The 25,017-nt window shown below is 37.1% G+C and overlaps 1 protein-coding gene across 3 annotated transcripts in view; it reads left to right on the top strand.

Moving 5' to 3' along the window:
* Window positions 1-23,596, top strand: part of OLFM3 (olfactomedin 3) — a 224,549-nt gene extending 200,953 nt beyond the window's left edge. For all 3 annotated transcript variants that reach the window (XM_086391494.1, XM_086391495.1, XM_086391493.1), the window contains 2 exons: window positions 19,276-19,382; window positions 20,510-23,596. In XM_086391494.1, coding sequence (XP_086247620.1) covers window positions 19,276-19,382; window positions 20,510-21,187 — 785 coding nt within the window. In that variant the 3' untranslated portion in view covers window positions 21,188-23,596. The remainder of the gene's footprint in view (window positions 1-19,275; window positions 19,383-20,509) is intronic.
* The last annotated feature ends 1,421 nt before the right edge of the window (window positions 23,597-25,017 follow it).

The raw sequence follows: 25,017 nt of genomic DNA, 5'->3' as shown, positions 1-25,017 counted from the left end.
CCAAATCCTTCTGAGTTCAAAGACTGAGATTTCTTTCTCACGCATGGTATCTTTTGTTGGGTACATAGTAACAGAGCCACAGTGGGCTTCCCTTGTGGCTCAGCTGGTAAAGAATCCGTCTGCATTGCAGGAGACCTGGGTTCAATCCCTGGGTTGGGAAGATCCCCTGGAGAATGGAAAGGCTACCCACTCCCGTATTCTGGCCTGGAGAATTCCATGGACTGTATAGCCTATGGGGTCCAAACAGCTGGACATAAATGAGCAACTTTCACTTTCACTTTAGTGACAAAGAAATGCCCAGGATACCTCAGTACTTTTAACTCAGTAAACAGAACCCATATTTATTTACTGAGTTAAATGTACTGAGGTATCCTGGGCATTTCTTTGTTACTAAAGTGAAAGTTGCTCATTTGTGTCCAACTCTTTGAGACCCCATAGGCTATACAGTCCATGGAATTCTCCAGGCCAGAATATGTGTACACCCATGGCAGATGCATGTTGATGTATGGCAAAACCAATACAATATTGTAAAGTAAAAAAAAATAAATTAATAAATTAAAAAAAACAAAAACAACAAAAAAAGAACCCAATTGCTGTAGAAAGACGTCAGAGTCATTTTTGATTCTTCCCTGAACTTCACTCACACACAATTACCACATCTTTACCCCTTGCTCATGGATTTCTCAAAGCCACCTCTTTACATCCACACTTCCACCACCCTAATCAAGAACACCACTCATCACCTCTCAGATGGAATACTACAAAGACCTCTGAAGCACTCCCCTTACCTGAAGTCATTCCTGCTCCACCACAATAGATATTTATACTCTTTTTGAAATGCAAATCTAATTATAGCACACCATGTTTAAATGATTTTCCTTTAAAATTAAATCTAAATAGCTGTTCATGGTTTGTTTCGATGACATGGATTCTGCCTCACTCTGCCTTTTCTCTCCAATTCTCATCATGCACTCACTCTAATCCTTTCAATTTCTCAATCTTGCATGCTTCTTCCCCTCCTGGACTCTGAATTTCCTCTCCACCTTACTTATCCAAATTCAAAGCTTGCTTTTTAATTTTAGACCAGATACCAACTTTTCTATGGAGACTTCTCTGATTGCTCCTTAACATGGCTGAATTCCCTTAGCATAGTCTCCCACATGCCCCCACCCCTCTCCCCCATGGCACTTCAGATATTTTACACAAAATTCCCATTTGCTTTTCTTTAATCTTTACTACGTTATGGAGTTATCCCTGCACTGAGAAGTCAGGGATCATCTGTGTCTTGTTTCAGTTGAATCTATATAGAATATGATAAAATATCTGAAACATAATAGGTAAAAATTAGTGTCTATAGGGTCTCTGAGAGCAAATACTATTTTTAAAATAAAAAGCTTTATGTTGCTTTCAAGAAATAAATCAGTGTACATCAACTGTAAAATAACTATCTTTTGGGGAAAAAAGACAACAAAAACACAACCTTTTTTTTAGTCTTGGTTTTTGTTGCCATCTGTTCTTTTAAGAGCAATGCAGTATTTCATTCAGAATACCTTATATTTTTGCTCTACTTACCACTTAAAGCAATAGACAGTAAAAATCTCAGTGAAAGGAAGAATTAACAGAAAAGTCAAACTGTGTGCCTGGGATTTAACTTGGAGATTTAATGGGAGATATTTATAAGAATACCTCCTCAAATTAAATTGAGAACTTCTCTAGTGGCTCAGACAGTAAAGCATCTGCCTACAACGTGGGAGATCCTGGTTTGAGCCCTGGGTCAGGAAGATTCCCTGGAGAAGAAAATGGCGACCCACTCCAGTACTCTTGCCTGGAAAATCCAATGGATGGTGGAGCCTGGTAGACTACAGCCCATGGGGTGGAAAAGAGTCAGACACTACTGAGTGATTCGGAATCCTATTCTTCCTAAGTGAAGAATAGCACTTTCCACTGTGAAGAATAAGCACTTCCTAAGTCCTATTCTTCCTAAGTGAAAGAGAAGAGTGAAAAACTTGGCTCAAAACTCAACATTCAGAAAACTAAGATCATGGCATTTGGTCCCATCACTTCATGGCAAATAGACAGGGAAACAATGGAAACAGTGAGAGATTTTACTTGGGGGGGGGGGGGGTGGCGCTCCAAAATCACTGCAGATAGTAACTGCAGCCATGAAATTAAAAGACATTTCCTCCTTGGAAGAAAAGCTATGACCAACCTAGACAATATATTAAAAAGCAGAGACATTACTTTGCCAACAAAGGTCCGTCTAGTCAAAGCTACAATTTTTCCAGTAGTCATGTATGGATGTGAGAGTTGGACTACAAAGAAAGCTGAGAACCAAAGAATTGATACTTTTGAACTGTGATGTTGGAGAAGACTTTTAAGAGTCCCTTGGACTGCAAGGAGATCCAACCAGTCTATCCTAAAGGAAATCAGTCCTGAATATTCATTGGAAGAACTGATGCTGAAGCTGAAACTCCAATATTGGGCTACCTAATGCAAAGAACTGACTCACTGGAAAAGACGCTAATGCTAGGAAATTTGAAGGCGGGAGGACAGAGGATGAGATGGTTGGATGGCATCACTGAATCAATGGACATGAGTTTGAGTAAACTCTGGGAATTGGTGATGGATAGGGAATTGGTGATGGATAGGGAAGCCTGGCATGATGCAGTCCATGGGTTTGCAAAGAGTCGAACTTGAATGAGTGACTGAACTGAACTGATTCTTCCTAAAATTCAAAATTACAATATAGAATGCTACTTCTATAGTGTCCATGAACTTGATGATTCATTCTTCTGGAACCCTGAAATCCTAGTGATTTTATGACATTTTGGGAGTACTTTATATATTTTGTTCTACCATAAATTGTTTATTATTTATCTTCCTTTTCTATTTCCTACATTTTTCTAGATTACAACTAAATTATAAGCCTTTTAACAATATAAAACCTGTGTTTTTCAGAGGCAAGCGTGAATTGCCAAATTACTGGTTTTCAGGATACAATTCTGCTCCATTTAGTTTGGATATTAAATAGGTTTCTCCTTAAAGATGCATGCATAATATAAGCTTAAGCTCAGAAAAAGTTCACGCAGTTTTTAAAATAATTTAAGAGTAAAATTCTGTTAATTTTGGATAGTGGAGGTATTTAGACACATGTTATTCTTGATCCCATTTACCAGACACGCACTGAAAACTCATTCTAAGCCATGCAATACAGCATCTATATGTCCATTCTTATCCCCCAACTTTCCTTCAGCAGTGCAGTGGGTGAGATTAGACATGCAAATAAAAGGTTAAATAATATAAATATAAGCAGATTTTACTATCCAATATATGATGGAGACAAACCTAAGCAGCTTTAATAAACAGACTTCAAAGATCAAATCATATCTACTTCTTGCTACATGAGTTCTCCAACAGCCTTAAGTGAAAAGAAATAACATTCAGTCATAAACATATTTGCCACTCCATTTATTTATATGGTCATGGCCTTAGGATTCAAAGCCTGAGCTACTAGTCCAGGATATTACAAAGTACAATTATATATTAAAGAAATAAACAAAAAGACAGATGGTTTTTATGCTTCATTGATCCAAACAACTGATCTTCCTGTGGAATCCCAAATGATATCTTTTCCTGAACTACTTACTGATAAATATGGATTGCAACTGATCATAAAAAACTTAATGTCTCAAAATCCTCAGAGTATTAAAATGGTTACTTTTTTCAACTACCCATTCAGTATATTTTCTGAACATACAAAACCATGCATATGTAGAAATGTTAATATTTTCATGTGTCTCACAGCAGACAGAAGAGCACAGCAGGAGAAAATCAATGAAGCAAGACTTCTAACTTCCTTCTATGCCAATCATTTTTGCAGGAACATTTATCTTTCAGGCATTTTGGGAAATTATCCTTTCTGTCTGGCTTCCTTTGTCCTCATAGGAAGTGAGAGAAAAGTCGGAAAAATAATGTTTACTTGAGCAAAAGCCAGTTCGAGGGAACCAAGAAACAGAAATGACTTTTATTTTTTATTTTACTGTGTAACTTCTGTGCTTGGTCAGAATGAGAATACCTGTGTTTACTTAATACTACCACAAATTATAACTAAAAAAGCGGCCAGTTTTTATAAATTCCTGAAATTTTAATTTATTAATTTCACTTGACAAGATGAACTTTAGCTTAGGAATCTAATAACCATTTCTAAGAGAAGCTTCTATCCATTCCATGTCCCCTTAGTTAAAGTAACAAAATGTTAAGCTTCAGAACTTGCATCTCAGAGATGAGAAAACTCCATCCTGGAAAATAAGTACATTATCCAATATAATATGATGATTTAATATTATGACTCAGAAACCAGATCTCCTATCACTCACCTCAGGATTCTAACCTGGATGAAATACATTGAACAAAGAACATTTCCTGAGAAACTGTGGAAGTAAGAACAGAAAGACAAACAACAACAAAACCATAAAAAGATAGTTCAGTGTTCAGTTCAGTCACTCAGTCGTGTCCAACTCTTTGCGACCCCATGAACCGCAGCAGCATGCCAGGCCTCCCTGTCCATCACCAACTCCCAGAGTCCACCCAAACCCATATCCATTGAGTCCATGATGCCATCCAGCCATCTCCTCCTCTGTCGTCCCATTCTTCTGCCCGCAATCTGTCCCAGCATCAGGGTCTTTTCAAATGAGTCAGCTTTTCGCATCAGATGGCCAAAGTATTAGAGTTTCAGCTTCAACATCAGTTCTTCCAATGAACACACAGGACTGATCTCCTTTAGGATGGACTGGCTGGATCTCCATACTATCCAAGGTACTCTAAAGAGTCTTCTCCAACACCACAGTTCAAAAGCATCAATTCTTCTGCACTCAGCTTTCTTTATAGTCCAACTCACACATCCATATATGACCACTAGAAAAACCGTAGCCTTGACTAGACGGACTTTTGTTGGCAAAGTAATGTCTCTGCTTTTTAATATGCTGTCTAGATTGGTCATAACTTTCCTTCCAAGGAGTAACTGTCTTTTAATTTCATGGCTGCAATCACCATCTATCATCTGCTTATGAAATTCATTTTTTCCATTTGTATTATAAGTTTCTCCCTCTTTACTAGATTATTTATAAAGGCAAACAAATCTTTATTAAGCAACAAGAGTAACATCAGTACAAGATGTTACAGTAAATAAATTTTCCCATAACATCATATTTCTCCACCCTCTTTTCTCTGCTTCTTAGTTAAAATAATCTTTTATAGCTCCTGCTTTAGTTTACAGTCTTTTCAAAACCAACTCTAACTCAGCTTCTGATCTCAACATTGTCTTCATTTGATTCTTCTAATCATGAATGACTTCTTGCTGCCGAATTCCATGATCATTTCTTTGATTATTTCTGAACAATCTCTGTATTCCCCTGAGGTCAGTACTTCATCCTTCCTAAAACATGTTCTTCTTTAGGATTTCTTAACACTACACTATTTTCCCTATTCCATTCATAGCTTCTTATTGGGCTCCTCTACTGGGTGCTATAAATACTGTGATGTCCCAGAATTATGTTTATATGCTTTCCTCTTCTTTGTGTGTGCCCTCTCTTCAAGGCTCTGGCTTTCATTAATATCAGTGTGCTGAAGACTCTGAAAACTGTCTCAGAAGGGTGTCCACTATCTAGATTTGTATACTGTCATCTCTACCTCTCTACTAGTAAGGATAATAGTCATGAAACAACATAAAATAATTCATACAGAATTCTTGAGTTTTGTTTCCAAACCCATTCCTTCCTGAGCATTTAATCTGAGTAAATAACCCTATAATCTGACCATCTGAACAAGCCAATATTTCAATTATTTTTCTTTTTGTGTGTGTGTGTGTAATAAAGTTTTATTAAAATATAAAGGAGATAGAGAAAGCTTCTGACATAGGCATCAGAAGGGGGTAGAAAGAGTACCCGCCTGCTAGTCTTCAGCTGGGTGTTATATAGTCACTAGCAGTCTGTTAATGAAAGAAAGGAATGTCTTAAAATTCAGAATGGCACTAGGCCCCTCACCCATAAGATGCATTTTCGGGTAGTCTTGGTGCCAAATGGTTTATCCTGGGCCATAAAATGATTAACTTGAATCTTGAAGAAGGGCAGATCACCATACAAATAGTTTCATTTACATAGATTAGGGGAACAATATCCATAACTTTCAATTCCTAGTGAGGCTAGGCGCTTTCTTGACTACCAATTCAAGTTTGGGACCTAAGCCACAGTACACAATAACAATATAGATCACAAGTCCCTTGAAAGTCTATGATCTGATAGATTAGGTTAGTACTTCTAATTCCCAAGGAGTTATAAAATGGTCAAAGAGACCGAAAAGTTTGACCGAGAAAGGAGAGTTCGGTCCACACGCTTTGCCCATTTCTGGTCGGTTCCTGAAGGAGACATTGGGTGCCTCTTGGCATTGGCAGGTCAGTATAACACCCTGACAGGTTTTTGCCATAAGCCGTATGAGATCACCGTGGAACCGCAGAGCAGGGCCCCTTACTTGTTGTACGCAGGGCATGCCATTCATTTACACAAGCACACTGTAGAGTTAGTAAAGCACAGCAGAAAACGTGTTCGCTAAGAGAACAAAGGACTAAAGCTCCAAGCATCCTTACCTTGTCCTGAAGGATCCCGGACGAGCCCCCAAGATGAAAGGTTGTTGTTGAATCACACGAATACACCAGGATTCTTGGCCCCCGGAGGAGAAGAATTCAATCCGGGGCCAGAGACGAGGCTTGATCGCTCAGAGTTTTTGTGTAATAAAGTTTTATTAAAGTATAAAGGAGATAGAGAAAGCTTCTGACATAGGCATCAGAAGGGGGTAGAAAGAGTACCCCCAATTATTTTTCAATTTGAGATTTTCTTTCTCTTTCTACTTCCCACTCTAATATCTAATCCAAAGCCTGGTCCCATTGACTTTATCCAAGAAAGAAAAAAATATTTAAAACCAAAATACATCTACTTTTCTCCATCTTCATTCAGTTCAGTTGCTCAGTCATGTCTGACTCCTTGTGACCCGATGGACTGCAGCACGCCAGGCCTCCCTGTCCATCACCAACAACCAGAGTTTATTCAGACTCATGTCCATTGAGTCAGTGATGCCATCCAACCATTTCATCCTCTGTTATCCCCTTCTCTTCCCGCCTGCAAGCTTTCCCAGCATTAGGGTCTTTTCCAATGAGTCAGTTCCTCGTATCAGGTGACCCAAATATTGGAGTTTCAGCTTCAGCATCAGTCCTTCCAATGAATATTCAGGACTGATTTCCTTTAGGATGGACTAGTTGGATCTCCTTGCTGTCCAAGGGACTCTTGAGAATCTTCTCCAACACCACAGTTCAAAAGCATCAATTTTTCCATGCTCAGCTTTTTTTATACTCCAACTCTCACATCCATACATGACTACTGGAAAAACCACAGCTTTGACTAGATGGACCTTTATTGGCAAAGTAATGTCTCTGCTTTTTAATAAACTGTCTAGGTTGGTCATAACTTTTCTTCCAAGGAGTAAGCATCTTTTAATTTCATGGCTGCAGTCACCATCTGCATTCATTTTGGAGCCCAAAAATAAAGTCTGTCACTGTTTCCATTGTTTCTCCATCTATTTGCCATGAAGTGATGGGACCAGATGCCATGATCTTAGTTTTCTGAGTGTTAAGTTTTAAGCCAACTTTTTCACTCTCCTCTTTCACTCTCATCAAGAGGCTCTTTAGTTCTTCACTTTCTGCCATAAGAGTGGTGCCATCTGCATATCTGAGGTTATTGATATTTCTCCCAACAATCTTGGTTCCAGCTTGTGCTTCATCCAGTCTTCATTACCACTTTCATTATCTCTCATCTGCCCAATGTGATAACATTCAATGGGTCTCTTTGCCTATATCTCCCCTACAATTAATTTTCCACGTATAGCTAGAGTGATCTTTTTTAAATACAACTTACATTTTGTCACTTTCCCATTTTCTTAAAATCCTCCAATAGCTTTCCATTAACCTAGAATAAAATTCAAATACTTACTGTGATTTTGCAAAGCTTTATTCTATTCACCTCTACAACCTCACCATCTACTTTTCCAAGTTTTCTCCGGATACACTGGCCTTCTTCATTTTAAATTCAGTTTTCCTTTTAACTTTCAAGCATATTCAAATTCAGTTCCTTTGCAAGAACAATAATAATAGCTAAGATTTATTGACCTATAAAAATGGCTAACATTTATTAGACAATTAACTGTGTATAAAACACTAATCAAAACACTTGGCATATATTTTTATATAATCCTCCCAATAAGTGTTTGAGTTAGGTATTATTACTGCTGTTACCCACCAGACACTGAGAGGTTACCAACTGTTCAAGACCCCCAGGGAGTGAGTGATAAAATCAGGATTCAAATCCAGGCAAATTTCTTAAACCATGCCTCCGGTTACTTTAGAATCCTGCCTTCCTCTAGCTGATTCACGGTCTAAATATATCTCTCTTCAAGGATCCATAGCTTCCTCCTTGTCAATTAGATCCCAAATTAAACACCACCTTCTTTGAAAGGTATTCCCTACTCACCCATCTAAAGCAGTTCCCCTGTCCCTCTTTATCAAATTACTTAAATATACACTAAATTTATTCTTATCTGATCTATTAGCTAGGTTGCTTATTTTTTCATTTATTTTCTCGCTCTTCCCATCAAAATGTAAGCTTCACCAGAACAGAGGTGTTATGTCTTTCTCATCACTGTCTTTCTCATCATTCTCAGTTCAGTTCAGTGGCTCATCCAGGTCCAATTCTTTGTGACCCCATGGACGGCAGCATGCCAGGCTTCCCTGTCTATCACCAATTCCCAGAGCTTACTCAAACTCATGTCCATCGTGAAGGTAATGCCATCCAACCATCTCATCCTCTGTCATACCCTTGTCCTCCGGCCTTCAATCTTTCCCAGCATCAGGGTGTTTTCCAGGGAGTCAGTTCTTTGTATCAGGTGGCCAAAGTATTGGAGTTTCAGCTCCAGCATCAGTTCTTGCAATAAATATTTAGGACTGATTTCCTTTTTGATGGACTGGTTGGATCCCCTTGCAGTCTAAGGGACTTTCAAGAGTCTTCCCCAACACCACAGTTCAAAAGCAGCAATTGTTCCATGCTCATCTTTCTTTATAGTCCAACTCTCATGTCCATACATAACTACTGGAAAAACCATAGCCTTGACTAGACTAACCTTTGTTGGCAAAGTAATGTCTCTGCTTTTTAATATGCTGTTTAGGTTGGTCTGAAAAGCAGAGACATTACTTTGCCAACAAAGGTCCATCTAGTCAAAGCTATGGTTTTTCCAGTGGTCATGTATGGACGTGAGATTTGGACTGTGAAGAAAGCTGAGCGCCGAAGAACTGATGCTTTTGAACTGTGGTGTTGGAGAAGACTTTTGAGAGTCCCTTGGACTGCAAGGAGATCCAACCAGTCCATTCTGAAGATCAGCCCTGGGATTTCTTTGGAAGGAATGATGCTAAAGCTGAAACTCCAGTACTTTGGCCACCTCATGTGAAGAGTTGACTCATTGGAAAAGACTCTGATGCTGGGAGGGATTGGGGGCAGGAGAAGAAGGGGATGACAGAGGATGAGATGACTGGATGGCATCACTGACTTGATGGACATGAGTCTGAGTGAACTCCACGAGATGGTGATGGACAGGGAGGCCTGGCATGCTGCAATTCATGAGTCAGACGCGACTGAGATACTGAACTGAACTGAATTTTTCTTCCAAGGAATAAGTGTCTTTTAATTCCATGGATGCTGTCACCATCTGCAGTGATTTTTGAGCCCCCCAAAATAAAGTCTGTCACTGTTTCCCCATCTATTTGCCATGGAGTGATGGGACCAGATGCCATGATCTTAGTTTTATGAATGTTGAGTTTTAAGCCAACTTTTTCACTCTCTTCTTTCACTTTCAAGAGGCTCTTTAGTTCTTCTTCACTTTCTGCAATAAGTATGGGGTCATCTGCATATCTGAGGTTATTGATCTTTCTCCCAGCAAGGCAGTCTTGATTCCAGCTTGTGATTCATCCAGCCCAGCATTTCACATGATGTACTCTGCATATAAGTCAAATAAGCAGGGTGACAATATACAGCCTTGACGTATGCTTTTCCCAATTTGGAACCAGTCTGTTGTTTCATGTCTAGTTCTAACTGTTGCTTCTTGACTTTCATACAGATTTCTCAGGAGGCAGTAAGGAGCTCTGGTATTCCCATCTCTTGAAGAATTTTCCATAGCTTTTTGTGATCCACATAGTCAAAGGCTTTGGCATCTGGAACTCTCTTGCTTTGTCAACGATCCAACGGATGTTGGCAATTTGATCTCTGGTTCCTCTGCTTTTTCTAAATCCAGCTTGAAATTCTGGAAGTTCATGGTTTACATACTGCTGAAGTCTGGCTTGGAGAATTTTGAGCATTACTTTGCTAGCCTGTGAGAGGAGTGCAATTGTGTGGTTGTTTGAACATTCTTTATCATTGCCTTTCTTTGGGACTGGGATGAAAATACATTTTCCAGTCCTGTGGCCACTGCTGAATTTTCCAGATTTGCTGGCATACAAGTGCAGCACTTTCACAGCATCATCTTTTAGGATTTGGAATAGCTCAACTGGAATTCCATCACCTCCACTAGCTTTGTTCAACAAAACAAAAGTGAATTCTTCACTTCAAGTGTACTTTTTACATTAATATTACAACAACTGGTTTACTGAAAGGCTGTCACTTTGGGATTAAAACTTATGGTGGGCTGAGATCAAATTCCGAATGGTACTGGAAAGACAAAGACAATGGTACCAGAAAGATATACAGAGAAAAATCAAAGTACACAAAACACAAAGTTCTTAAGGATTTATAGGATCTTCCCTGGCCAGATTAAATACAAAACATTTTTATTTGAAACCAGAGGTAACACAGATTCACAGGCATATTTTGAAAATGCTTTTCATCTAACTTATAAACCTATTCACTGAAATCTCCCAGAGTTAAATGTTTGTAAATTTATATTGATTTACTAGATAATAGACATAAGTTACTTTCACACAGATAAGACCACTACCCTTATCAAGTGTTGTTAGACATAATAACTCCATGTTGTTAGACAAATATAACTCCATTGAACTTATCCTTTCAAGACTCTCACCTTCATTTTTTACAGAAAACAAAACATGGGAGATTAGTTGAATTTGCTTGTTTCTATGTTTGACCATTCATGGGTATGTTCTGAAGAAGAGTACAGTTAAATGTGGCTTAAAATGAGATAAATTTCTAGTATCTAAGAAGGCTGTGTTAATGAAAGAAGTGTTATTATATAGTTCAGTACCCAGGGCTGAATTTCTATAAATTTTATTTATCATCAACAGATATTTAGGGCACTCAATGCTACATATTTTTTTTTTCTCCAAATAGTTTTGGTCTGAAATAAACTCTACTTAACTTTCCTTGCCAGTGGAATTCAAAAAAGGAAAAGAAGAGGAACAGAAAGGGTAGCATGTAAACAATCATATTTTGAGAAGCTAGAACCTATGAACCTATTTTGTCTTCCTGTTCACCTTATGCCCTCAGTATCTAGCACAGTCCTGGTACATAGTAAATTCTCAGTAAATGGTTGCTTAAAAATACTTATTTCACATTTAAATCATAACTATTTATTTCACCCTCTATCATACGTCAGAGGAAAATCCTACTGCTGCAAGAGGAAAGCAAAGTCATTTTTAGTTGAGGTTTAGAAGCTTTTAACCTCTGGTGTAATTTCTTTCTTAATTTCCTGGTCTAAACAATATAAGGCTTAGCAGTATCTCTTTGCCATATAGATACAATACTGGGGTAGAGCCAAACACTTCAGAAGCCAAGATACCCCAAACCACCAAAGTGTTATGTTTCTAGAAATGTTGATTCATAAGATTCATAGTGAGAATCTTAGTCCCAAAAAGCATTAAGCCCAGAAAACAACTTAACATCTAAAGTATGTGTATGACTGAAGGAAATATGAGCTTTGCATCTTCTTGCTTTGTCCAAGCTATATTTCAGTCTTCAGACACTGGAGGCCCCCTACGGCAACCAGGTCAATTTTGCTGAGAAGACAGGTTAAAAACCCCAGTTTGGGGTGTAACTTTATGGTCTGTCCATCTAAAATGTTATATTAAACTTTGTAACTACAAAATCTCTATTCACTTTCAGTATCAAAACAGTCTGACATCATCATAATTTATTATTGATTGTGTTACCATTTGGTTATTTCCTCTGGGTATAAAGTTTTGTGGGGGTGAACATTATCCTACTTTATGTTTCATATGTGGTACATTATATTGATCTATCTCCAGAACTAATTTAAAATGGCATCTGAGATTCTTTGTATCTACTTTTTAATGATCATGTAATGTTATTTACCTTTGAAAGATATTTTTTAAGACCTTTTAATCTAATTATTCCTTCTATAGAGAAAGATATTCAATAGCCGCATATTATTCCAAGGTCATAATCACTTACTATTCTGAAACAAAAAACAATTCTACTAGAATCACATGATCAGTACCTTTTAGTACAGCTCCTGCAAATGTAGTAACCAATGTTATCACTTACTAGCTTATCTTAACACCTATATGAAGTGACTGATGAATGTTAAAATTCATAATATGGATTCTACCTTTTTAAGATAAAAAAACTGAAGAGAGAGAGATTGCATTATTAATTGTACAACAGAGCAAGAAGTTTAGAGAACACAATTTCACTCTAGTGCTTACAGTACTGAAATCAAATTAAAATGCAGAGGATTCACAGCTTCCAATTCTGGAGACTATTTGCATCTTCAATTTCCAACTACCTCCTAGACCTGCAAGGAAGCATGGCAAATAAAAATCTGGGAATGATTTTTCAATAGGCAGTATATAAATGTGACTTTTGCTTTTTTAATGTCCACTTTTAAGTTTTTGCAACTATATTAACTTTTTAAATTATAATTCAATATTGTACGTGTATGTCTAGAATGAAAAGCAACAGTCACCTCCTCTGTACCCACTGGCACTAACAAGTTAGAGGAAGAATTTCAAAATGGCAACCACCAGCATTGGCCTCAGCAAGGTGGCCTGAGATTGCAAAATTGCTCCCACGGGTGTCTCAGTCCACAGGTAGTATTCCAATTGCTTTACCCATCTCCAGAAGATGCTTAAAGATCAGGAAGTGGATCCTCTTCACCTATGGTCCATGAACTTTTTAATCTGGTGCTTTGTTTTTCTCTTGTCAAGAGGCCCACCTCTGCCTCTTCTCCCACCTCAATGCTGTCCCCTTTGTTGTGGAGGCTCTGTTGATTCAGCTTTCAGATCCCTTTCCAAGGGAGTAATACTCCATTGGAACTATTCCATATGTAGTTGCAGACTTGCTGTATCCATGGAAGAAGGTGAGTTCAGGATCTTCCTGCACTGACATTTTGAGTGCTCTTAGATGCTGAGTCCCTTACTTTTCTTCAAAGCGGAGCAGCTCCATCCTCAGCTCTTATCTGCTTTGCATAGACATGATTGCATCTCATTTAATCCTACACCTTTAATTAATTACCATTCTCCATCACTTTCTGCCTTCTAGAAATCTGTTAAAAATTTCTTCTCCTCTCAAGGCTTTGGTACCATTCTCTTTGCTTTGACCCCCACCCCCACATTTTACTTCTTTACCATCATTTTGATGAGATCTTGCAAAATAAAGGCAATAAAAGCACTATCATCCATGTCAGTTACTTTTCATATTTCACCTACATTTGATATTTATATTTTGTTCAATGAAATAATTTATTGTTCACACCTAAGGAGGAAGCCACATATTTTACTTGTGGTGTTTTCTTAGTAAAAGGGATGTCTTTTTATCTCAACGTACGTATACTTTAAATTTTCATGCACTTTTGTCATCTGTGCATTTACAAATATTTATGTAAGCCACCATTAAAGAGTATATAGCTTTCACTTATTGAGTGCATTCAGAGAATACATTCAACTTATACTCTTTCAGGATACATTTGGGGCTTACCACATGGTGCCATGGTAAAGAATCTGCCTGCAATGCAGGAGACCTGGGTTCATTCCCTTGGTCAGGAAGATCCCCTGGAGTAGGAGATGACAACCCACTCCAGTATTCTTGACAGGAAAATGTCATGGACATAGGAGCCTGGCCGGCTATGGCCCATGGGGTTGCAAAGAGTTAGACACGAATAAGCACAACACAACCCAGGATATATTTACCTTTTTCTAGTTCAAACTGATACATTTTACTCACATACTGTTCATGAGTTTATACCAACTTGAGCTAATAGGTTTAACCAACAATCTTGCTATTCAATATAGATAATGCCACTTGACTTCTGATTGGCTCAGTTTATCCAGTCTTGGGAAATTATAAAGTAACTCATTTATATAAAATGTACAAAGATGCTATCACAGCTAGTTTTCTAAAAAAAATAAGAGAGAGAAGAAATATTTTCAGCTTCAGTTCAGTTCAGTTCAGTCACTCAGTCATGTCCGACTTCTGCAATCCCATGAATCACAGCACGCCAGGCCTCCCTGTCCATCGCCAACTCCCGGAGTTCACTCAGACTCACGTCCATCAAGTCAGTGATGCCATCAAGCCATCTCATCCTCTGTCGTCCCCTTCTCTTCCTGCCCCCAATCCCTCCGAGCATCAGAGTTTTTTGCAGTGAGTCAACTCTTCACATGAGGTGGCCAAAGTACTGGAGTTTCAGCTTTAACATCATTCCTTCCAAAGATATCCCAGGGCAGATCTCCTTTAGAATGGACTGGTTGGACCTCCTTGCAGTCCAAGGGACTCTTAAGAATCTTCTCCAACACCACAGTTCAAAAGCATCAATTCTTCGGCGCTCAGCTTTCTTTATAGTCCAACTCTCACATCCATACATGACCACAGGAAAAACCATAGCCTTGACTAGACAGATCTTTGTTGGCAAAGTAATTTCTCTGCTTTTCAATATGCAATCTAGGTTGGTCATAACTTTCCTTCCAAGGAATAAGCGTCTTTTAATTTCATGGCTGCCATCACCATCTGTAGTGATTTTGGAGCCCAAAAAAATAAAGTCTGACACTGTTTCCACTGTTTCCCCATCTATTTGTCATGAAGTGATGGGACCAGATGCCATGATCTTCGTTTTCTGAATGTTAAGCTTTAAGCCAACTTTTTCACTCTCTTCTTTCACTTTCATCAAGAGGCTTTTTAGTTCCTCTTCACTTTCTGCCATAAGGGTGGTGTCATCTGCATATCTGAGGTTATTGATATTTCTCCTGGCAATCTTGATTCCAGCCTGTGCTTCTTCCAGCCCAGCGTTTCTCACGATGTACTCTGCATATAAGTTAAATAAACAGGGTGACAATATACAGCCTTGACGTACTCCTTTTCCTATTTGGAACCAGTCTGTTGTTCCATGTCCACTTCTAACTGTTGCTTCCTGACCTGCATACAAGTTTCTCAAGAGGCAGGTCAGGTGGTCTGGTATTCCCATCTCTTTCAGAATTTTCCACAGTTTTTGTGATCCACACAGTCAAAGACTTTGGCGTAGTCAATAAAGCAGAAATAGATGTTTTTCTGGAATTCTCTTGCTTTTTCGATGATCCAGCAGATGTTGGCAATTTGGTCTGTGGTTCCTCTGCCTTTTCTAAAACCATCTTGAACATCTGGAAGTTCATAGTTCACATACTGCTGAAGCCTGGCTTGAAGAATTTTGAGCATTACTTGACTAGAGTGTGAGATGAGTGCAATTGTGTGGTAGTTTGAGCATTCTTTGGCATTGCCTTTCTTTGGGATTGAAATGAAAACTGACCTTTTCCAGTCCTGTGGCCACTGCTGAGTTTTCCAAATGTGCTGGCATATTGAGTGCAGCACTTTCACAGCATCATCTTTCAGGATTTGAAATAGCTCCACTAGAATTCCATCACCTCCACTATCTTTGTCTGTAGTGATGCTTTCTAAGGCCCACTTGACTTCACATTCCAGGATGTCTGGCTCTAGGTCAGTGATGACACCATCATGATTATCTTGGTTATGAAGATCTTTTGTGTACAGTTCTTCTGTGTATTCCTGCCACCTCTTCTTAATATCTTCTGCTTCTGTTAGGTCCATACCATTTCTGTCCTTTATCGAGCCCATCTTTGCATGAAATGTTCCCTTGGTATCTCTAATTTTCTTGAAGAGATCTCTAGGCTTTCCCATTCTGTTGTTTTCCTCTATTTCTTTGCATTGATCACTGAAGAAGTCTTTCTTATCTCTTCTTGCTGTTCTTTAGAACTCTGCATTCAGATGCTTATATCTTTCCTTTTCTCCTTTGCTTTTCACTTCTCTTCTTTTCACAGCTATTTGTAAGGCCTCCCCAGACAGCCATTTAGCTTTTTTGCATTTCTTTTCCGTGGGGATGGTCTTGATCCCTGTCTCTTGTACAATGTCATGAACCTCTGTCCATAGTTCATCAGGCACTCTATCTATCAGATCTAGGCCCTTAAATCTATTTCTCACTTCCACTGTATAATCATAAGGGATTTGATTTAGGTCATACCTGAATGGTCTAGTGGTTTTCCCTACTTTATCCAATTTAAGTCTGAATTTGGCAATAAGGAGTTCATGGTCTGAGCCACAGTCAGCTCCTGGTCTTGTTTTTTGACTGTATAGAGCTTCTCCATCTTTGGCTGCTAAGAATATAATCAATCTGATTTCGGTGTTGACCATCTGGTGATGTCTATGTGTAGAGTCTTCTCTTGTGTTGTTGGAAGAGGGTGTTTGCTATGACCAGTGCATTTTCCTGGCAAAACTCTATCAGTCTTTGCCCTGCTTCATTCCGTATTCCAAGGCCAAATTTGCCTGTTACTCCAGGTGTTTCTTGACTTCCTACTTTTGCACTCCAGTCCCCTATAATGAAAAGGACATCTTTTTTGGGTGTTAGTTCTAAAAGGTCTTTAGGTCTTCATAGAACCGTTCAACTTCAGCTTCTTCAGTGTTACTGGTTGGGGCATAGACTTGGATTACTGTGATATTGAATGGTTTGCCTTGGAGATGAACAGAGATCATTCTGTCATTTTTGAGATTGTATCCAAGTACTGCATTTCAGACTTTTGTTGACCACGATGGCTACCTCATTTCTTCTAAGGGATTCTTGCCCACAGTAGTAGACATAATGGTCATCTGAGTTAAATTCACCCATTCCAGTCCATTTTAGTTTGCTGATTCCTAGAATGTCGACGTTCACTCTTGCCATTTCCTGTTTGACTACTTCCAACTTGCCTTGATTCATGGACCTGACATTCCAGGTTCCTATGCAGTATTGCTCTTTACAGCATCTGACCTTGCTTCTATCACCAGTCACATCCACAACTGGGTATTGTTTTTGCTTTGGCTCCATCCCTTCATTCTTTCTGGAGTTATTTCTCCACTGATCTCCAGTAGCATATTGGACACCTACTCACCTGGGGAATTCCTCTTTCAATAGCCTATCATTTTGCCTTTTCATACTGTTCATGGGGTTCTCAAGGCAAGAATACTGAAGTGGTTTGCCATTGCCTTCTCCAGTGGACCACATTCTGTCAGACCTCTCCACCATATCCCACCCATCTTGGGTTGCCTCACGGGCATGGCTTAGTTTCATTGAGTTAGACAAGGCTGTGGTCCTAGTGTGATTAGATTGACTAGTTTTCTGTGAGTATGGTTTCAGTGTGTCTACCTTGATGCCCTCTTGCAACACCTACCGTCTTACTTGGGTTTCTCTTACCTTGGTCGTGGGGTATCTCTTCATGGCTGCTCCAGCAAAGCGCAGCCGCTGCTCCTTACCTTGGATGAGAGGTATCTCCTCACCGCCCCCCTCCTGACCTTGAACGTGGAATAGCTCCTCTGGGCCCTCCTGCGCCTGCGCAGCCACTGCTCCTTGGGTGTGGGGTTGCTCGCCTGGGCCGCTGTCCCTGGCCTCGGGCGGTGGGTAGCTCCTCTTGGCTGCTCCTGCGCTTAGACTTTATAAAAAGCTGGAGATTACTTACTGTGTAGTTATCAATAAAGTAATAGAACAAAATATAATGTTAGCATTTATCATCTTTCTAGCTGCATGCTTAGTATTCTGCCAGTTATAAATTATTCTTATGATTAACATACATAGAGAAAAATTAGCCAGGATAAGCCCAAAGCTACAATTAGTTTTGCCCTTTATTTGTTTTGGGGATCTGTTCTTTTCTTTCCAAACACACAGGAACCAACAGCTACTAAGGAGAATTTTATCAATTCTAAGGACAGGCAGAGGTGGATAAGCAGCATGGGCCATTTAGAACAATTTTTTAAGTGGAAAAAAAAGAACAGAAAGGAAAAAGTGGTATAAATGAATAGGAAATATTTTTTGTTTAGACCAAAGTCAACATTGATAGACACTCAGAATGTGTATGATAAATTACTTTTAAATTTTGCTGTTAAAAAAAAAATTCACAAAATGCCTGGGTTCCTTTTTCATTTAGACTTTGGCACTTATGATGTCTAAGCTCTTCCTAAGATTTTATTCATAACTAGAGTGATAAAAACTATAATTTTTCAGCAGTCATTATTTTGTATCATTTATTATATCAATTTATACTCTGTATCTTTCATGGCATGGGACTACAGGGTCTGAGGGCTTGAGTTTTGAGGGATTTTTTTTTTTTTTTTCCCCTTCTACTAAAGCTTAGGGCTGCTCTACCAGACCTAAAGGCATTTTACCCTTTAAAACTTTACCTCATTCAGGCAGACTGTGATTACAGTGTTATTATTATATTCTATAAAAATAACTTTCACAGGAGCTGCTCATTTACCAGTAGAAACTGAAAATCAGCTTATAGAATTCTTTCTGGCTTATAAAAGTAGTCCAAAGTCTCAAAGCATGAAGAGAGGGTGAGGTGAGGAGAAGCTGAGCTGAAGATCAGGTAAACAGGTCCATGGATAGTTTAACTTTTCTGACTACTTAGAAACAGCAGCTGAATTGGTAAAATGACTTTCTTCATTTATTTCTGTCCAGATTATAGAAATAATTTCTCATTTTAAAACTCCACACTTTGGATTTACAGCACTGAAAAAGCCACTACTTATGATTCAAATTATAGTTAAATCTTAGCACCCAACATGAATGATCATTTATTTAGAATAAATGATATTAATTCTCTTTGTTTTGTTTTAGGATTCGTTTCTTTGCTGTTGGTGTAAATATGTGTGTTGGAATCATTGGCCATTTTCACCCAACATGTTTATATTACTCTATTTTCAGCCTGTGGCAAACTGATGAAAATCACAGGCCCAATTACAGTCAAGACATCTGGAACCCGATTTGGTGCTTGGATGACAGATCCTTTAGCATCTGAGAAAAATAACAGAGTATGTTGCTTCCTCAAATACCTTTGCTTAGAATTATGTTTTATTAAATTTTATGTCTACTAGATTATTCACTTGTTTTCAAGGACATCAATTTCTACTTGAAAAGTACTATACTTACTGTTTGCAAATATTTTCAGTTTGATAATATTAACATATCTACAGATATATGTCAAACTTACTTTAGTAAAATGTTCTATCCTATAATTTATCAGTATAGTGAGCCTAATTTTTATTGGTTTTAAACCTGTTTTATGCTTTTAAAGAGCTAATTATAAGTGGACAAAATTCTCCCTATACTCCTATAATTTGCTCCTTAGTGTAAAAAAAAAAAAAAAAAAAAACACTAAATAAGTAAAAATCTCAAGAGTTAACCAATTCACTAAACAAGCCACATATTCCTAGAATCTAGGGGTAATTTTAAAGAAAACATTGCTGAAACTTTACGGGTATTTGGCAATATCCATATTAAGAAAATCAATATATTAGAAACATACTGTGGTTCTATTAATGTTCTATTACTGAACTCAGTATACATTAGGATTCTCAAGAGTTATATCCAAACAAATTATATCCAATTAAGTTTAGTAGCTTAATTAGTAAAATTATTTCATTAAAAGGTGCTTGTACCTATAGGATGATCCAATGAACAATTATTACTAGAAGGTTCTGTGGTGTCCATAAAGGGAAAATAAGTTGAATGTACAAAAGTAGACCATACATTTTTCACAGCAAGGGGTGGAATAAATAAATTTTCCAAATGTGATGATTTTTGCAATTATCACTAATCAAGTTGATCAGGTAAATGAACAAAGTGATGTGTTTTGCATTGATATATGGTTCACTCAGTGATAAGCACCAAATGATCAAAAATTTTAAAAACAATAAAAAAAGAAAGGACAAAAAAACAAATCGATTTCAAGGCAGTACATTGTTCCTTTCCATATAGGCCATGCCCCTGTTTTTTGTCAAAGTCTGCAGTACTATCACACTGCAGCAGGTAAGTAGAAAGAGAACATTCCAGAGCCTGAGAATAACAATAGTAATATGTCCTGATTCTTAGTGTCTTTATTTTGGAATTCTCAAAAACGTATATAATTTAATTATTCCATTTTCCCCCTTTTTTCCAGGTTTGGTACATGGACAGTTATACCAACAATAAAATTGTCCGTGAGTACAAATCAATTGCTGACTTTGTCAGTGGGGCTGAATCAAGAACATACAACCTCCCTTTCAAATGGGCAGGAACTAACCATGTTGTCTACAATGGCTCACTCTATTTTAACAAGTATCAGAGTAACATCATCATCAAATACAGCTTTGATTTGGGGAGAGTGCTTGCCCAACGAAGCCTGGAATATGCTGGTTTTCACAACGTTTATCCTTACACATGGGGTGGGTTCTCTGACATCGACTTAATGGCTGATGAAATCGGGCTGTGGGCTGTGTATGCAACTAACCAGAATGCAGGCAATATTGTCATCAGCCAACTTAACCAAGATACACTGGAGGTGATGAAGAGCTGGAACACTGGCTATCCCAAGAGAAGTGCAGGGGAATCCTTCATGATCTGTGGGACACTGTATGTCACCAACTCCCACTTAACTGGAGCCAAGGTGTATTATTCCTATTCCACCAAAACCTCCACATATGAGTACACGGACATTCCCTTTCATAACCAATACTTTCACATATCCATGCTTGACTACAATGCAAGAGATAGAGCTCTGTATGCCTGGAACAATGGTCACCAGGTCCTGTTCAATGTCACCCTTTTCCACATCATTAAGACTGAGGATGACACATAAGCAAATGTAATTTGTTGTCATCAATCTAAACAGTGTCATTTGTGATCAACTCTATAGGACCCCTTCTGTTTTCTCTTTATTATAACTTTCATCATTTCTCCAAAGCGTTATTTTATTATAAAGTTGGTGTTTCAAAAAACATCTGAACTTGTATAAATTAACCTGTTGGAAACACATCTTAACTTCTTAATTTACAAGGCCTATCATGTCCTTGTCATGAAAAGCACTAAAAGAGCTTAAGTGGCTAAAGTCATACTTTTACAAAAGATTAATGATCTGCCTTATATTAGAGTCAGAAATTAATGGTGGCTTAAATGCATGAATGTCTTTTTTTTTTTTTTAAATCTGTCATTTTTTACTGTGTTTTGCTCCACATCAGAAAATATTTTGGTAGGAATTAGGGGAAAAAACACTTTCCCCTCATTTATTTCTAAAACAGATTTAAAGATCTTATTTATATGAGAAAATAATATTAATCATTTTGCTGTTATACGATTCTCTGATGCGGTGCTGTACAGTCATTTTTAAATCTCTTGCTAACACTTTATTGGCAATACGTATTTCTACCATTGTAACCACCATTGTGCAATTGTATCTCTTCACTTCTGTGAAAGTAAGTAATATTTTTTTATAAAATACACTGAAGTTTAATCTCAGTAATCATTATGGGTCACTTTTCGAGAGTGGTCAAGAAAGAAGTATCTTCTCAACCTACTCCTTTACATAAGCATTATAAACTAAAAAGAAAATCAAGCCAGATCTCTTACATAGATTCTTTATTTTACCCCAAGTTTATTGGATCACTGACATGGAATCCTAAAACTGATTCAGTAAGGATGAGCTACTCTGTTCACTCCACTGGGAGCAACCCATATAGTTGCTTGCAAAGATGCAGCATGGTCACAACTGGACTGGACTCTACTCATTTATTACACATTCAAATTTTGTTCTTATATAATTAAGTATATCAATGTTTTAACTTAAATTTTACATACAACTGGCAATAATTAACTCCTTATATCAGGATTCTAAAAATACATGAAGCACATATGAAAACTCTTAAGATTAAATTTTTGTAATGTCATCTAGACTTATAAATTCTGAAGAGCTGTTGGCAAGATTTGTACAAAAGAAAATTGTGGGAAAACTTGGGAGTTGCCCAAGTGGTTTAAATGTTTAAATAATCAATTCAGAACACAAGATGAGAAGACAACCCCTTGTTACCCTGATTCATTGTGTGCAGAAGTGGTGTAATAAAAAAAACAGAGCTTTAATAATATCTTATGTTAATCACACCAAAAACATATAATCAATATATATGAAACATGTCATGGTTTTTGGATGTACTTTCTTCATACTTAAGGCAGTTTTATGGAAACCAGTGTGGGTTGGTTTTACAATTTAAAAAGTATATTCTATAATAAACAATATATAACTTAAATTGTTGTAAATGTTTAGTTTCACATATACATAATATCATCATTTCCTTTGTAAAGTAAAGATATAATAAATCAGATAAGGCATTGTATAAAGAAATAATTCTTAAAGAGTAATTCACTTCAAATGTCACAAGTAAAATATCATTCTCAAATATCTTACCATCAACATTTTAGGATGAAAAACTCAATCTTGAAATTGTTAAAATTTAACAATTTTTTTTAACCTACAAAAAGATATTAGCATGATTTAATGACCATTCTGTGTTCTTTTGCAATGCTGTCTTCTCTTTGAAACACTTACATATGTTCTCCTCTGCTTTTGAGAGTTAGAAAATTTAGGGGACTCACTTGTCATTGTACACACACTACAAAAATATTAAGCCAATATTTTGTACATCAAGAGTTTGTATGAAGAAAGTCAATTTCAGAAATGAATGAATTTTTAGTAGATGGCCTCTAGTGGATATCTGGGTCTCCATTACTTTCAAGGAAATAATGTAATATGATACAATGTAAATTCAAAACCTGGATGTTCACAGCTTTTTTGTGAGATGTACGGCTTGTAAAGCACTTTATTGTTTTCTATGGAAGAGTTCATCACCATATCCAATTATAGTGTATGTGCTGCTAGAGCAAGCACAGATTTTACTACTGTCACTGCAATGGGGGTAATATAGGTTTAAAAGTGTGATTTGCATTAAACACTTAGTTTAAAAGTGTTTTCTTAATAAATTATCAGTTTGTGCCTGAAATAAATAAGAACTTATTCTAATCACTGTTTTTTTTTTTTTTAATGTCCAACAAATGAATTTTATGAGGGAAACATTGACTGTTTTAAAATCATACTTGTTATTCAATCAGTAAAGAAATCCAAGCTCAGAAAGTTTTAATTCTAAGTGAACTGTTTAACTGGTATTTTTCTGAATTAACCAGATCATTAACAAACTTCTATGTCATTTAAATAATAATATGATCATGGTCTGACTGTGTTTGTGTGACGTTTGTTTTTGTGGAGCTTGAATCATAATACTTACTACTTGCACATGCACTTATATCTATGCATTCAGAAAATGCCGGTGTGTCAGAGCATTACCAAAATGTAGAGATAAAAAGAAAGAAAATAGTGAGTTTCCATATGCAACATTTCATATAGTGATAAGTTTGTGATAATATTTATCATGAACTCAAAATCTCTATCTATGGTTCCTATCACCATATTTATATATCTCATCTTTATAATTCATAGTATTTTCTCTGATGAAATCTTATTTTCATAAAATCAATTTTTAGTACTATCAAGAAAATAGTCTTCAGATCTGAAAGTACCATCAAAAGTACAAATCTTTCAAACAGAAGAATTATTTTAAAAGCATAAATATAAAATTATACTTATGTTCATAAACAAATGAAACCAGTTGCTTTTCTACTAAGGTAAATTTTACATGGTATTAGCTTTATTCTCCCTAAATAGATTTATTCCTTAGCTTTATTCTCCTTAAATAGATTTTTTAAAAACCCTATCTGGTCTCCTTAGCACTCAGGATTACCAAATATTTTCTGAAAAAGCTAAATCTGGATACAACTGTCAGCAAAATTAAGTATCCCTTCAAGTTAGAACAAATATGAAAAATCATCAACACTGTATAGTTTCTAAAAACCAAGCCTCCTAGAAATATGTGTCCTTTAAAAAAGAATAAAAAATGGCACCCTTTTGGTAGAAACCAACATAATACTGTAAAGCAATTATCCTTCAATTAAAAATAAATAAATTTTAAAAATGGCGTCTTGCTAACTTGACAGGGTAGGTATGATGTGCACTTTACTAAATGCACAATCTGAGTTCTTATATGACAATATAAAATAATGTCAGTTTATTGATAAAGCATATTTTTCCTCTCCATCATCACATGATAAGTGGACCATGAGAAAACTACTATAAAGTGGTCTACCTAGCACAATACGCAAGGAACAGTAATTATAACTTAGATACTATAGGATGACACAAAGCCTTAATCTCTGACTTCTCATAGCTACAAACAATCATTTCTGGAAAGGCTCAGAGGCACTGCATATCATTCAGCTTAGTGGCCTGTATCCACACTAACATCTAGATCATGGAATGAGTTGTTTCTAAAATTGAGTAAGATCAGCATAAATCTCTTAGCTGATAGTTTGTCCTAATCAATGACTCTTCAGAAAAGGTCCTGAGCTTAATAAAATGTGTTCTGTTGAATTGTTGAACTTCTACCAGAAAAAAACACAATGAAAACATTAGCTTGTGGAGGAAAAACCAATTTCACCAAACTTTTAGTTATTAACTATAATTGATGAATTCCATTGATGGCAATCTCTTGAACAAAGAACAGAAAAGCGTTTACTCTACCACATAAC

Source organism: Bos grunniens, chromosome 3 (genome assembly GCF_055505025.1).
Source record: "Bos grunniens cultivar Pamir isolate PY7600 chromosome 3, Bosgru_T2T1.0, whole genome shotgun sequence".
NCBI classification, from domain to species: domain Eukaryota; kingdom Metazoa; phylum Chordata; class Mammalia; order Artiodactyla; family Bovidae; genus Bos; species Bos grunniens.
The sequence above is the reverse complement of the archived record's forward strand: the minus strand, read 5'-3'. Positions and strand labels throughout refer to the sequence as shown.